Below are 16,935 nucleotides of genomic sequence, written 5' to 3' on the forward strand. Positions count from 1 at the left end.
AGACAGTACAAGGTTCAGAAAAAGAAAAGTAGGAATGTGCATGTTGTTCAGAAGAAAAAAATTGATAAGGGTTTGGCGAATTTAGAAATCTACAGCCTGAAAAGTGACTTGAAACAAGCAATCTGGCTTACACCTCAAGTGAATGGACAGCCAATTAGAATGGAATTGGACACAGGTTCCGCCGTTCCAGTGATGTCACAGAGCGAGTTTGAAAAACATTTCAAGATGGCTAAGTTAAAGCCATCGCCTGTCAAACTGAAAACATATACTGGTGAGCCCATAATTCCTCTAGGAGTGATACCCGTGACTGTAAAGTACAATAATCAACAGAGTGAATTGGATCTGTACATAGTACAAACCAAGAGGGACCAGCACTTTGGGGACGTGACTGGTTGAGAAAGCTGCAGTTGGACTGGAAATCCTTAAAAAGTCTGCAAATCACAGTTCCTGCATCACCTAGCACGCAAAAGAAACTGGAAAAAGTGCTGGATGGGGCTTCAGCAGTGTTTCAATTGGGAATAGGAACTCTGAAACCAGGCGCGCCGTTGACACGGGGGACAGGGGGGTCAGGACCCCCGCAGTTTTGAAAAGACAGAAATCGACCTCCACACTTTTGATAAGGGCTGCTTCAATCAGTCACACTTAATCATCTTTTAGCTTAGGATATTTTCTTTCAAATGAGACCATTTTCACATTTCTGTGAGCTTTCGTTCGTAAATAATCAACTGTTTTGTCGCGGATGTGAACAGGAAATGCGCTCTCAAATGGAGAAACACGCAGTCACCAAATCATCTATCAAACCATGCTAACGTTTTAGGACAGGTGGATGGTATATAAATCATGCCCGAACATTAGCGTTTGTCAATCAAGCCAAACCGTCCATTCAGAAACGAGAAATTTGACACTTTAAGGTAAGGAGGCTGATCTCTCAGGTTGACGGGTGAGTTGGCTTGACTGAAGTTTTCGTGTGGATTTATAGTTTATGGACTGTTTTGATTTCGGTAATTACATCTAGAAAGGTAAAAGCATTGATGGCATCTATAAAAGAGATATCTGAAAGCGAAACAAAAGTGATTATTGCCTCGACCAGCGACGCAGTGGGGAGGACGCATGAGAGGAGACCTGTGCGTTTAATTGGTATATGTAGTGTAATGCTGCATTTACAATGCTTATCAGTGGTGTGCACTTTGATCGAAAGTGAAAGTGCCCTTTGCTTTGTGGTCACATCGCGGTGCCCTGCGTTCCCATTTCTCCCACCCCAAACACAGTCTGGTCACCCCCACTTTGAAAATGTCTCCTGCGCCCCTGTCTGAAACATATCAAGGGGAAGATAACTTTGGATGAAAACGCTGTTCCAAAGTTTCACAAAGCAAGGCCCGTTCCCTATGCTTCCGCCAGAAATTGGAAACTGAACTGGATCGGTTAGAAGCTGAAGGAATAAAGATGGAACTGTACGACTATGCAGGGATTTTAAAGTCTTGGTCAACGATGTATTGCAGGCAGAACAATATCCACTACCAAGAATAGAGGATGTTTTTGCTACACTTTCAGGAGGACAGCTTTTTAGCAAAATAGACTTGGCGGAAGCATATTTACAAATGGAAATGGAGGAGGACTCAAAAGTGTTCTTGACTATCAATACTCACAAGGGCTTGTACCGCTATAACAGGCTTGTTTTCGGTGTCGCCTCAGCACCGGCCTTATGGCAAAAGGCTATGGATCAGGTACTTCAGGGTTGCCCTGGTACCCAATGCTACCTTGATGACATCATTGTCACAGGTGACAGTGACAGTAGTCACTTGGAGAACTTAGCACGAGTCTTAAAGAGATTGGAAGAGTATGGACTGCGTCCAAGACGCGATAAGTGTGAGTTCTTCAAGGAAACAATCACATATTGTGGGCACAAAATCGACGCAAATGGTCTGCACAAGTGTCATGACAAGCTAAAAGCTGTTGCAGAGGCTCCACAGCCGAAAGATGTCTCGCAATTAAGGTCCTTCCTTGGATTTATCAATTACTACAACAGATTTTTGCCAAATCTAGCCACTGTTCTCCATCCTTTAAATGCCTTGTTGCAAGCAGGAAAGAAATGGATGTGGTCAAAGCAATGCATGCAAGCTTTTCAGGAAGCAAAAAAAACTGGTGATGTCAGATACAGTTCTGACTCATTTTGACCCTCACAAACCATTAAGGTTAGCATGTGACGCGTCACCATACGGAATCGGAGCGGTGTTGTCGCATGTGATGGCTGATGGAACGGAGCGCCCCATAGCTTTCGCATCACGCTCCCTTACTGCTGCAGAGAAGAACTACGCACAGATCGACAGGGAAGCTTTGAGCCTGGTATGGGGTGTGAAACGATTCAATCAGTATCTGTATGGAAACAAATTCACCTTGGTTACAGACCATCAGTCGTTGGTTTCCATCTTCAGTCCTCAGGAGTTCCACTGACAGCAGCAGCACGGATGCAAAGGTGGGCATTGTTTCTGGGAGGACATAGATACCAGATTGAATTCAAAAGAATGCACAAATGTAAGCACACCTTTGGATGTTTTCACAATTGCTCAGCTTGAGAGTTCTCCTGTTACAGACGAAATGATTAGGAGAGAAACCAGGAGAGATCCTGCATTGTCCCAGGTATATTCAGCTATACAGTCTGGCTGGAATGCAGAGCAGAAGCTTCGATTCACACAATTCTATCAGCACCATGATGAGCTCACTCTAGATGGTAGTTGCATCATGTGGGGTATAAGGGTTGTTGTATCACCTAAGTTGCGAACTCGAGTCTTGGAGGAGCTCCACGTTGGACATCTTGGAGTGGTAAAGATGAAGTCACTTGCAAGAAGTTTTGTATGGTGGCCCGGTATAGATCAGCAGATTGAGCAACTCGCCATGCACTGCTCAGGATGTCAATATGTGCAAAAGATGCCAAAACCTGCACCGCTACATCCCTGGGAATGGCCTGCATTACCGTGGCAAAGGATCCATGTTGACTTTGTGGGTCCTTTCATGGGCACTACATTTCTGGTTGTTGTTGATGCATGTTCAAAGTGGCCAGAAGTGTTCAGCATGACCTCCACAACCGCCACCCAAACTGTGATGGTTCTGAGAGAACTTTTCGCAAGGACTGGTGAACCAGAACAGATGGTGAGTGACAATGGTCCTCAGTTTATATCTGAGGAGTTCCAGATCTTCCTAAGGAACAATGGAATCAGGCATGTGACCTCAGCGCCCTACCACCCATCTACTAATGGCTTAGCTGAGAGATTTGTGCAAAGCTTGAAGAATGCACTGCGAGCCATGACACATGAGAAGCTCACACTAAGCCAGAAGCTTCACAATTTCTTGTTTGCATATCGAAATGCAACTCATGTCACCACAAATCGAACACCTGCCATGCTGTTCCTTGGTAGACCCTTACGTTCAAGGCTGGACTTGCTGAAACCCAATTTGAGGAGAACCGTACATGACAGACAGATGAAACAATCACAAGGGGGAGGAGAAACGAGAGAGTTAGAAGTTGGAGAGAGTGTGCTCGCTAGAAACTACAGAGGAGATCACAAATGGACACCTGCAAAGGTCAAGGAACGAACAGGACCGCTCTCATATACAGTTGAGATTGCACCAGATACCATCTGGAGATGGCACATTGATCAGTTGAGAAGATCAAATGTTTCTCTGGAAAGTGGTTCTGTCAGTGTTCCATTTAGCTCTGCTGATACTGTTACCAGTGGAAGTGACACAACAACACCTCAAGATGGCACTGTATCTTCCAGTGAAACACCACAAACACCAATTCCAACCTGTGAAGAGAAATGTTACCCTACCCGTATACGGAAGCCGCCAACCCGTCTTGATTTATAAAAGAGAGAGAGTGAAAAAAAAAAAAAAAAAAAGAAGCTTAACCTTAACCTTAAACCTTAAACCTTAAATGGGACATTATAGTCATAAAGTAAGTTTATTTCTTTTGTATGTGGAATGTTTTGTTAAAGGTGAAACTGTTTTTTTTTTTTTTTTGGATTTTCTTATCTAGGGTGGGAGGAAGTGTAGTGTACTGAGTTAAATACATAAACCCAGGAATAAGCACTGTTGGCCACTCTGGGTTAGATATTGGTTGGCCAGTGAATTGTTCAAAGAGACACCTGTGTTAATGGAGTTCGTGATTCAATGATTCCACAGTAAAAACTAAAAGAAGAACTGCCCATCATTGTCCTGACTTTTATTTGTTTTATTCGAACAAACACAACACTTTTTTTTGCCTCAAATCAATGCTTGTAGTGTTGTGATTCACCTTGTAGCTGATGGGCTTGGTTCATGGCTTATACCTCTTTAAGGAATACTATTTTAAAATCCCTAAAACTGAATGGAAAAAATACTACAGGAACCAGTGCCGCTGAAAAAGGGGACAGGCACTATTGCGTATTGTAAGGAGGTTGCTAAGGTATTCTGGGTACTTACTTACTGGGCCGGGTCAAAAAAGCCCACCCTCAAGTTTCTATATTCTGGTCTCTAGATAGCCTTGTGGAAAAGAAATACACTTTAGCATACTTTTAAAAAGAATATTAATTATTATACAAAATAATATACTTTAAAAGAATATATTTAAGTACTGACTGAATGTAATGATTTCTGATTCTTAATTGCATAGGCCCTCAGGGAAAGCATTATATGAATATACTGTTAGACAGACAGAGAAGAAAGAGCAAGAGAGTAAGTTAGAGTAAAACAAACAGGGTCTGTCTCCCACTGTCCAACACTGTATGTGTTTGAAATTCCTGATTAAAAACAGCATCTCTGATACAAAACTTTATCTGTCATTTTTATGTAATGTTATCCTGCAGGCTTTATATTTCCTGACATTTTACCTAAATTATTCTTGCTTTCTCTTTCCCTCTTTTATGTCTTTTTTCCACCAACCCCCAGCCTCAGTCGACCCCTCCCTTTTTCTGTCCACACAAAGGCTGTACCCCTCATCGCTTCAGCTAGACACTACCACCCCCAGAGGGATTCAGAGTCAGATGATGTCACTTTTGGCTGCATGTTTAAAAGCCAGCTGCTTCTGTTGCTTAGAAACTACCCCTCTGAGAGAAGAAGCACAGGGAAATATTCATTTCGCCAGCTGATACACTCTGGTAATTGCTTTATAAATGATAAATTAGTGTCACTATTCTAGCTGAAATCTGACATACTAGGTAATAAGTATCTAAATGACTTAAATAACTATTAGCAGTGGATGCCCAAGCTAATACTATTACTGTTGTTCATATTTTAGTTATGGATTGAACGAACACCTAACCATAAGTATAACACCAAACCGTTTCTGCTACAGACATGAATGAGACCTCAAATCATGCAGATTTTTGAGAAGTGTGCTGTTACTTTTCACTAATAGTAATGTCGTCAAACTTATATTATTTGTCAGGTAGATGAAAAAATGTTTGCAAAAATAAACGAGAGACTCAAGCCATAATCCCTTGTGAAAAACTTAAAGGTGCCCTAGAACACTATTTCACAAGATGTAATATAAGTCTCTGGTGTCCCCAGAATGTGTCTGTGAAGTTTCAGCTCAAAATACGCCATCGATTTTTTATTATTCCATGTTTTAACTGCCTATTTTGGGGTGGGATTAAAAATGCTATGATTTGGTGTGTGTACACCTTTAAATGCTCGAGCTCCCCGCCCCCAAGCTTGCGACTGCATTAAACATTGCATAAACAATACTGAAGTTCACAATATAACTCTCAAAACTGATCTTTACAAACTGTTCATGATGCAGCATATCAGATCACGTAAGTATGCCATATTGTGGATGTTTACATTTGATTCTGAATGAGTTTGATAATGCTGCGTGGCTAAAGCTACACTGTTGGAAAGATTTATAAAGAATGCAGATGCGTTTATGAATTATACAGACTACAAGCGAGTTAAAAATGAAAATAACAACATGGCTCTGATCTCCGTAAATAAAGTAAGAAACAATGGGAACTTTAACCACATTTAACAGTACATTAGCAACATGCTAACAAAACATTTAGAAAGACAATTTACAAATATCACTAAATATATCATGATATCATGTATCATGAACAGTTATTATCGATCCATCTGCCATTTTTGCTATTGTCATTGCTTGCATGCTTCACAATACCTGCATAACTTCTGATGATTTCGGCTGTGCAGCTCCAGACGTTAATACTGGCTTGTCTAATGCTTAAAACATTGGCTGGTATATGCAAAAGCTGGGGGCGTACATATTTATGATCCTGACTGTTACATCACAGTTGGTGTTATGTTGAGATTTGCCTGTTTTTCCGTGGTGTTTTTCACGCATGAGATTTACATATGAAGGAGGAAACAATGGTGTTTTGAGACTCACTGTATGTCATTTCCATTTCAACTATGCCAAGGTAAATTCAATTTTAAATTCTAGGGCACCTTTAATTGTACTGAATGGCTTTTGTAGTGTACTTCAAATCTTAAAAGTATATTTTTCAAAACTGTACTCGCACATAATATAATATTAATGAAATAAAAAGCCAATTAAGTGTACTTAAACAGAGTACACTTTCATTACTATGTTTCTTAACACACTTCAGTACACTACTTGTAATAATGTCACTTTAACGGTTCCCTACAGTGCTCAAATTGAATCAGTTCTTATAGGGGGTCTCGGATCCCCCCAGCCCACCCTCAATTCGAGCACTGGTTTCCACATTTGACTGATGTTGTGGGATCTCACTTGAGAGCCCAATAACCTTCGAGTGGTAACAAAACAAGCCGATGGATATTGGTGAGTGAGATCTGCATTGCAAGCCACTCCCCAGGACATAAGGGTATATAAGCTTGCCGGCAACTCACTCATTCAGCTTTTTGCTTTGGAGCCAAACGATTGTTTCTGCTTCCACTATCTGCCTTCACTAGAAAAGAGAGTTGTCCTGTGTTGGATATAACGGAGAGTTGTTCTGTGTTTCACCATACAAGAACAAACCTTGCACGGATAAGTGCAGTGATCACACCCCTGGGCGCTTCAACAGCTAAAAGAGCTATTTCCTCAAAAGAGCAAGCACGGGAGATGTTGCATCTTTTTAAGGATGGTATTCCACCTCTGTGTTTCTGGATGCGGTCATTTCCGGATTTCACTGCCTCACGTGTCTTGGCCAAAAGCATGCTGAGGCAGCGTTCGTTTATGACTATCACGACGTTAAAATTCCTTCTTTCTGCTATTCCCCATTCTGTCACAAGCTGTGGAGTTTCCTAATGAGCCTGCAGGTCCTTCTTATGGGAGACCCAGCGTCTCATTTGGAGCTCCCGCGGATGACCAGATGTCTATCGCTGCATCAGAAGATGGACTTGAGTCCTCCGTGATTATAACTCGGCAGCGCTGCCCCCTTCGGGGAGAGAAGCGCAGGTCGAGTCAGACCCTGAGTTGATTGTCATTTGATTGCCTGAGTTGAGCGTCAGGCTCGAGTGGAACCCTCCACCCTGTCCCAGACTCTTGTGGTTGGACGACTGGTTTCTCAGAGTGGGGCGTGCTGCACATCATTGTCCAGCCCTGCTTCTTTTCTTCCCAAAATTGCATGAGGAGGTCATGAATTTGTGGAAGGCAACTTTCACTGCCAGAAGCTGCTTCGCTGCCTCCTCTGCCTTTAATACCCTCAATGGTGGGGCAGCCAAGGGATACGCAGACATTCTTCAGGTGGAGCCTGTAATTGCGGTCCATTTATTATTCGGCCAGATGATGTCCACCTTGGTGGTCCAGGAATGCCATTTCTGGCTGAATCTGGCTGAGATGATGGAAGCCAACAAAGTTCGCTTTCTCGACTCCCCCACCTCCCAGGCTGGCCTCTTCGGCAACACTGTCAAGGACTTTGCCCAGCAGTTCTGCCTGCCCGTCACCGAGGGCATCCCCCTGCGGCATCTACATCCACTACAGTGCGGGCTGAGCAGCAGATACCATCCAGGCTGCACCGTTGAGCCACCTGCAGGAAGGTGACACAGCCAGTGTCAGCTGCTGCTAAACCCTCCAAGCGGATGGCCAAACAACATCCCTGTGATGGGTGAACCAGAGACGGAGGTAGCTGATCTTGCCTAGGAGGTGGTGAGTGCACTGCTCCTTCCACCAGAGAAGGACCAGGTGGAGAATCTTCAGTTAAAGGTGGGTGTAATGCTATTTCATGCATTCTGACTTATTTACACTGTTAAAGAGTTGCATTCTCATGCTAAACATGGCCAAAGTTTCAAAACACAAGTTGGATGTATGACTGAGTATTTCTGTGCCAAACACACTACTTCCGGTTTCGGACCAGGTTTCGGAGAGTTTTTTCAAGTATGGCCTGTATGACGTCAAAAGAGAGCGGAATTCTTTGTATAGGCACTTCTCCTATACTCATTACTGGGTGATGTGTGTGTGCACACACACATCACCCAGAGCAAGAGCACACCCACGCCCATCAACGCATTTCGTTCGGGATACGGAAGCCGAGAGATTTTTCAACAATGGTTGTCCCCCAATTCAGGGGCTACACCCTTTGAAGGCTGCATACATCATCGAGGCAGTCTCATTTAAGAAAAATAAGTGTTAGATTGCAACGTAAGAATAAAATTACAATATTTTACACCTCACAATGAATATCAGTCAATTTTACTATGGTTACTTTTCTTAAATATGACATTCTTGATTAAGTATTCAGCCTTCAAATGCGATCTCCAAAGTTGGCATTTGGCACGCAAGTGCATAAAATGTAAACACCGTGAACATTTTTGTTCCCTTTGTATTTATAATGATGTCACAGCTAGCAGACGATCTCTACGCAAAAGCTCGTGACTCTTTAGCTCCGCCCACGGCACTGACGGCAGGCACACCTCCAGGAGCTCTGCTTTTTTTGGAAAGACTCGGTTTAGCGTATCTATCTTTTATAAATATGATAAAACTAAAGACTTTTCTGAGATATGAAGGATGCATTGTTATTCTAGATATACTCAAGATTAACACGAGATAGGCAGAAACTGTGTGCGATACGTGTCGCTACAAATGTGACGCTACACTTTCTCACTCTCATCCTCCTCTTCTTTCGCCGCAGTGCAGGAGTTTGCGGTTCAAGGATATAATGCCTCCTCACGCACCTCCAGCCACTCCCTTGCGAGAACCATAGAGCCAGGTAAGTCACACCACACTCACTACCTCTACTCCGGGACGCTACATCTCCCAGTTTTGGCTCCTCTGCAGGTGAATCTGTGATTTCAGCACATCATGGTGCAGTAGACGGTAGGTCTGTGGGAAAACACAACCAGGTCATCAGATTCCTGAGAGGCGTCAGGACGCTAAACCCTCCTCGGCCATGGCTCATTCCCTCTTGGGACCTCTTTATGGTACTTATAGCCCTACAGAGAGCACCCTTTGAGCCACTGCAATCAGTCGAGCTTAAGATCCTGTCTCTCAAGACAGTCTCCTGACTGTGCTCACCTCTATCAAGAGGGTGGGGGACCTGCAGGCATTTGAGGTCAGTGAATCATACCTGGAATTTGGGCCACTTGGAGTGTTCCGTTCTCCTAGTCGTTGGCCCACGGCGCCTCTCTGGCAGACATCTGCAGAGCTGCGGGCTGGGCGATACCTAAAACCTTTGCAAAGTTCTACAATCTCTAGGTTGAGCCAGTTTCTGCCTGTGTGTTGGGTACAAACAGGTAATATGTGGGAAGACTGGCTCAGTGTTTCGCTTGCAGCACCATTCCCCTCTAGGAAGGGGATATGTGCACCTTCTCACTCTCTAGGTGAGTTCCCCACTTGGCGAACCCTGGATGGAGTTTTCTCCAAGCACCCTTCAGCAGTCAGTTGCGGTGGTGGCATCTGACACTAGGCCCAGTACTCGAGATGCATGCCCAGTCGGTCAGCCCCTGTACTGGGCTAGGTGCCCATATGTTGTGATTCCCTTTGGTAATCCCATATGTGTATTCTTCGACAGTACAGTCTCCCTGTTGGCAAACTTGTGTCTTTCCCTGAGTTTATTCCACTCTGCCCCATCTCTGTGCCGGTAATGGTTCCATTCCTGTCTAGGTAGGACCTACCGCAGAGATCTTCCATATATAGCACTGCCCAACGGGTCAGTCCATATGTGTATTTCCACATGTTACCTCCCTATGGGCAGGATGTGGCCTCTGTAGCGTCCCTTTCCATCTGGACTCGGCACTAGGGGTGCAACGGATCTTAGTTGATCCTTGATCTGTACGAACTAGGCCTCACGGTTCAGAATGCATGGGATTCGTGGATTAATTGCATTTAGCCATTATATAGTAAAAGTTTATTATTTGCATGTGTTTGAAAGTCTGAACAATTTAAAACACTCACATTCTATTTTGCGACTCCTTAAGCTTGAATGGACACATACACACAAAATAATCTCAAAATCCTTGTCTCGACAAGTATTTATGTATGCAGTTGGTTATAAAGTCTTAAGTGAACCTAAACAGTTGAGATAACTATGGGGCTGGCTCCAGACGGGGGCCCCGGGCTTCTTCCGGGCAGGGTAACTCCTCCTCTTCTTTGATGTTCCATGAACCATTTTTAGTTTGGCCCCTCACCTGAGACCACTTTGCCATGGGAGGCCCTACCAGGAGCACCTGGCTCCAGACAACTCAGCCTTCAGGTTCATAGGGACACCCAAACCTCTCCACTACAATAAGGTGATGGTTCCTGGAGAGACAACCACTTAGTAAAACATTAATATAACTCTAAACATAATGCCCTGGCAATGCCCAGAACACCCTAGCAACTACATGATAAAAGAACTCAGAACACCTTATCAATGACATAACATAGTGATGGCAACATTTTCACAGGCAAACATCACTTTTTCAAAAAAAAAAAAATGTAAAAGGTGAATTTTGTTTTTTTTTGTTTATTTGTTTGTTTTTTGCATTAATTAGAATTTTAAATCAGACATTTTTTAAATGCTCCAGAATGTGCGGCACTTATCTCAACAGATATTAATGTACGTCAGCACAGATCTTTTTTCAAAAAACCAATACATTATCTGCGCCAAACACATAACTCTGATTATGATACACTCTACAATGTGCCAGAGTTGCACAAGTACACACAACAGTGTGTGCTGAATATGAGTGTGTATGCGTGTGGGCCCACATAATTAATAAGCTGGACAAAACTGCCCACAAATGAGAAATTATCCCATTGTCTGTAGTCACTACTGAGCTGTACAGCAGGGTGGGATTCGTGATGAGCAGAAATTAAGAGAAAGCAGGATAGGAAAATGATGAGGTTAAGAAAAGAGGATGTGCTGGTCACGGAGTAGACAGGTGTGAATAATGATGCTCAGCACTGCTAGACTCTCAGTTTTCACCCTTTCTTTTGTTTTCGCTCATGCGCCACCCACAGTTTTGCTCTCTGTTCAACAGGATCACAAAGAGGTTTAGTTAGCTGCCATGTCAAGATGGTTCCCTCTCTATATCTGCTGTCAGTGATAATATGTCAGTACCAGCAGGGTGAAAATGAGTATCGCCAGCAGTCGTGTTGTAGAGAGACACTGTGTGCTGGATTTCAGCAGGGACAGAGAAGACTTGTCACTCTGACACCAGTCACATGCATAAATCAACCCATTGTTCAATCACTGCAGCTTCACACACCCTCTACACACACAAGAGAGAGAAAGAGAGAACAAGACATATACACTTTGCAGATATGTGTGATCAAATATAGTCAAGGCTAGAACATCACTTCAAAGCCTCTTAGTCTTCAAAAACAACTCTTGAATTGAATTATTAATGATTTTTACTTTGGAGTAAAAAGAGTTGGAACATGATCCATTTAATTGCTATATAACAGTACAAAATAAAATAAAATAAAAAATAAGGGCACATAAGAAATTCTGCAACTCTAAACTACTGAAACCTGTCTACAAAAAATGTTAACCTAAAATGTGTTTATGTGATAATGTCAAAATTATTATTTCTATATTTAATAATGTTCTAATTATTAAACAATTTAATAATATATTTAATAATTTAATTCAAGGCAAAAATATTATCACAGAATAAATCTAAAGCCATTAGGATAGACCAAAAAAACTTAAACTATAGGTAACAATTGCAGGATGCCAGTGTAGGTTACAGTGTACATTAATACATACTATATTACGCAGATAATCATTTCTGAATGTTACCAGTAAATTAAATCATTTTTAATCAGACTTATTCAAATAACATGACGTCACTCTATCTACTTCTGCTGCCCATATTAATAATCCAAATTATACTGTGAATCTCCAAAAAAAAAAAAGCAAAAGAGAGATGCTATTGACGTTTGAGACTTGACCAGGTCACCTTCCAGCATTTTCTTGATCCTATTTTGCCCATGAAAATGATGTCCTGCAAGGTCATTCGACTCTCTGCCTAATCAATGAAGGCAATGTTATTATCTGAGAGGACTTGACATTTGATTAATATTGATACAGCCTTATTCTGACAGAATTCAGTTTGAATTCAGAAACCAGTTTCTTGTTTCAGCATTTTCAATCATTTACACCCTGTTAACCAGGTGTGATTTGTCTTTTCACACTTAAAGAAACAATGCTATATGAAGCAACAAAATCAGAATATAGTTTTTAATAAACAGTTTCTAATAAACAGTTATGTGGAATGGGATTTTGGATCAATGATATTCCAATGTGGGTGAAGCTACTCAGTGTAAATAGATGGCAAGCACCGACAATATATCTGGTAGTTTGTGTCGTCAATATCTGTTATTGCTTATCAATTTATCATGTCAGACCTGAATAAGACACAGTGATATACAAACTTGTTTGATGTCATATATCAGCAATCTCTATAAAGATATCAATCCTTGTGAAAAGTACACTTATACATACTTTTAAAAGTACTCATTACGGAATTAATATATTTTTAAAGAATATAATTAAAGGTAAGTTAGGCAATTTCAGAGAGGCTAGCAATTGCAAGCTAGCTTTGAAAGCACAAGATCCCAACCTCCCTTCAGAGCGCTCTCCAGAGCCACGCCTTCTCCAAAACACATGAACGCGCACAGCAGAGTCTAATAAGTGTCACAAGAGACGGTGTTACATTGCCTCATGTCTCAAAGTACGTAACATTACAATAATAATGAACGTAAACAACTCACAGAGCTCGGACATGTATCATTACATTCGGACCGAATTCAAAGATTAGACTACATTTTTTGGTCCTGTGACTTCCACAGAAGATATATGCATGTTTTAATATTTAGAGCACTTTTATTATTGATTGCTATTAGGATGTAAAGAAAGTTTCAACCAGTAGCCTATAACAAAAGTGTTTTAGAAAATTGCCTACTCTACCTTTAAGTGTGAATTGAATGTAATGTTTTTGACACTTAATTGCATATTAATTGTATGTCATGTACTATATTTGTAATTACACATTTCTAATGAAGTTGCAATTTTATACATTTAAATTATATTACATTTCAATATAATATTGAATTACAGAGTTAAAATTATAATCAAAGATTTTACATGTGGTTTAAGTATGTTAGTCAACACATCAAAATTTTTTAAGTGTCTTAAGAAAGAGTCATGAAAGTGAACTCTTTAAGTACACTTAAGTGGCCTTTTATTTTATTGATATAGGCCTATATTATCTACAAGAATATACTTTTAAGATTTAAAGTACATTACAAGTGTACAGTCAATACAATTAAGCACATTTCTTTTCCACAAAGGTAATCATCAGGATTTCCAAACAATAAGATATTTTTTAGTTGCTTTGTTTCTATTTCTGTGGCGTGGTGCTGGATAGCCCCACCCACCGTCTAATCTGTCCAAAATCCCACTTCACAACCATGCATGAATACATCCAACATGTTCTGATTTTCTATTGTTCTGTCATATTATATAGAATTTTCTCTTTAAGAGTAGACAGACAAATCACTGGAAACTTGTAATACTGAAAGAGTATATTCCTATATGTATATTCCTGTATTTATATTCCTACATGGCTTCAGAAATCCTAAATCTCTGTTTATCTGGTTGGACTGGTCCTGATTATTTTCTTTTCGAGCACACATCTTGCTGCTGATTCTGTCTCCAAGCAACTCCCACGTGGTGGATTGTGATCCAAGATGCCTCAGACGTGTTCCTAAAATACTTGACCCAAACTACATCACACGCATTCACCAGGAAACGCGTCAAAACTGTCCACCTCCCCCAAGCGTATGATATGATCCTCTAAAGACTAACAGAAAACTGAATCTGACCCTTAACGATTTTAAAACCATTGAACAACTTAAAATTTAATTTTGAACTCAGATATTAGATTGGGATCATGTTTATTTTTCATTAATATTCTGAGCAGGAGCTATTTTCTGGGCAGTATGTTCATTGACTATTTTTATATTATATTGTATAGTAAGTTGGGCTACCAGGGCAATAACAACAATATAAAATATACAGAAATTTTTAATATTCATTTTTGCTATTCAAACATTAGTGGTGTTTTTGACAGTTAAGAAGACTCACATAATATCTATTCAATCATGTTAAAATCATATATGCTCATATCATATATACAGTGATGACAAATAAAATGTGGTCATAACTTCTTTGTGGCATATCAAAAATTTTATATTAATAATGGGAATAGCATGTACACTATTGGTATACTTAAAGCTTATGAAAATATGTATTATTCAGTACTTATATACATACTTTTAAATAGTAATATATGATAATATCATGTGTTTATTATACATTCATAACAAGAATAGGCTAGTAGGCTAATGTGTAATTTGACTGTGGTTACCACCATCCCTTCTGAAAACATGTAGGCCTAATCGCAATCATACAGATTATTAATAAAATATTGTTATAATACATGATGTATAGAGGTTTCGAGTAAAGTGTAACCCGTGTGCAAATTAGGAATAAAGCAGCAGAGCACAAACTGATCCAGCTGACGCCTCGCGCAGTGAACAGACATGACGTCATGCACGCAGTGTCATCAGGGATGCGAGAATTTTAGTTTATCTAAACGCGCCTTTCCTTAAATAACGAGGCTTAAATTTATTTCTACTTTGAGACTGATTTAAATGAAATAAACCATCACATAACACAGCATGTGTGACATAAACACTCTTCATGAGTCTCAGGTGAATCATGTAGTCTTCATGTGCGTATTTCCGGTCCTGCACTTTACACTTTACGCTTTACAGTCGATTGGTGAATATTAATATTTACAGTGTCTATTTTATTATAATTTATTATTATTAAAAATAACCTGCCCTAACTGACTATAATACAATATAATAGAAAGAGATAAAAACAGTGTATACTAGGCTACTGTAAATAAACATACTGCCCAGAAAACATTGCTCAGAATATGTATTAAAAAATAAAACAAAAATCTAAAATCTAACTCCGAAATTAATTAAGAACCAAATAATACTTATGTCGAATCATTTAGCCAAGTAATACCATCGTCGTTTCTATAGCGTATCTATACATATTCACTAAAAGCTCATCATTACGTAAATATAGATAGATTCACTTACCATAGGTTGGTTTTAAATTAGTAATCTCGGCCATTTTGAAGTCCAATGGCTTGGCTGTGATCAGAAAACAAAAAATAAAAAGCAAAGGGAATTAATTTCTATTTTATTTCCATGAATTTCTTCAGGCCGATCCTCCAGCTGAATGGGTGGCCGAGCTGTAGGATGTTTTCTTCTGTGCCTGCGCGCTCCTCAAAGATGCGCTCGGTGACGCGCCCGCGCTCCCGCCTCCTCCTCCTCCTCCTCCGCTCCAGATGCGAGTGTGAGCGAGAGATGCAGCGCCGACTCAACTTTTATTTATACACAAGCCCTTCAGCGTCCCCTACAGTACATACTGGGGAAAAAACAGACAACACTATGAACCTGAAGTGTTGCACTGCCCATTTCTTTCTTACATTATAGCCTATTATTATAAAAGTTGCGTCCCAAACGACACACTATACACACATTCCCTATTCTCTATATAGTGCACTATGTGCCATTCACCATGTAGAAACTAGTAAATGTGTGAGCAAATGACCGATTTCGAGTGTAGGAGGAGGCGGGACTTCAGATTCTGGAGAGCATTTGATTGGACAGAAGATTTGATGAGCAGCTGTGTGTGTGATGTGTGATGTGATGTCAGGAAAATCTGTGATTCATTTTAACGGAAGTGAGAGACTACAGTACACAATTATATTTAATTTTAAAAATAAATATGAATTATATAATATTTGTTTTTATATTAATAATTAAAATTAATTATTTTATTGTAAAAAATAAAAATACTAACTTTTTCACTAATTAATGAATTTTCATGTCTTTTTCAGCTGTTTGTGATTACTGGATAAGTATTTTTAAAAATCATTTTATGGATTTTGCATAGAATTACATGACTCAAGATTCTATTAATTCAAGTCCCGTAAAGCACTATTTTAAAATCGTCTGATATTTCGGTAACACTTTATTTTGATGGTCCCTTTTGAACATTCAGTTGACTAACTTTGTAACTACATGTCAACTAACTCTCATTAGTCTATAAGTAGACTGTCTGCTCAGTATCTGCTAACTCTTTATCGTGATGGTCCCTCAACAGACTTTCTACTGACTATAAGTAACTATGCAACTACATGTCAACTTATGACCCTACCAGTCTACTGACACCCTACTAACACACTAATGAGAGTTAGTAGACATGTAGGTGCAATGTTACTTACAGTCATGTGTTAAACGGACCATCAAAATAAAGTGAAAGCGATATTTCCAGATTTTCCATGACTTTATAACCATGTATTTAAAATGATATAACTGCAGACTCTGTATAAGCATAATTTGACCACATGTCACAAAGAAATACAACTCAAAACATATCTGTATCAAAATGATTTTTTTTTACTTTGGTGTAC

The 16,935-nt window shown here is 40.1% G+C and overlaps 1 protein-coding gene across 1 annotated transcript in view; it reads right to left on the bottom strand.

Annotated features, from left to right (window-relative positions):
* Positions 1 to 15,810, bottom strand: part of syt11a (synaptotagmin XIa) — a 38,989-nt gene extending 23,179 nt beyond the window's left edge. The window contains exon 1 of the mRNA XM_048201867.1: positions 15,554 to 15,810. Coding sequence (XP_048057824.1) covers positions 15,554 to 15,587 — 34 coding nt within the window. The 5' untranslated portion in view covers positions 15,588 to 15,810. The remainder of the gene's footprint in view (positions 1 to 15,553) is intronic.
* Between the last annotated feature and the right edge of the window lie 1,125 nt (positions 15,811 to 16,935).

This window comes from Megalobrama amblycephala, linkage group LG9 (assembly GCF_018812025.1).
Source record: "Megalobrama amblycephala isolate DHTTF-2021 linkage group LG9, ASM1881202v1, whole genome shotgun sequence".
Taxonomy (NCBI): domain Eukaryota; kingdom Metazoa; phylum Chordata; class Actinopteri; order Cypriniformes; family Xenocyprididae; genus Megalobrama; species Megalobrama amblycephala.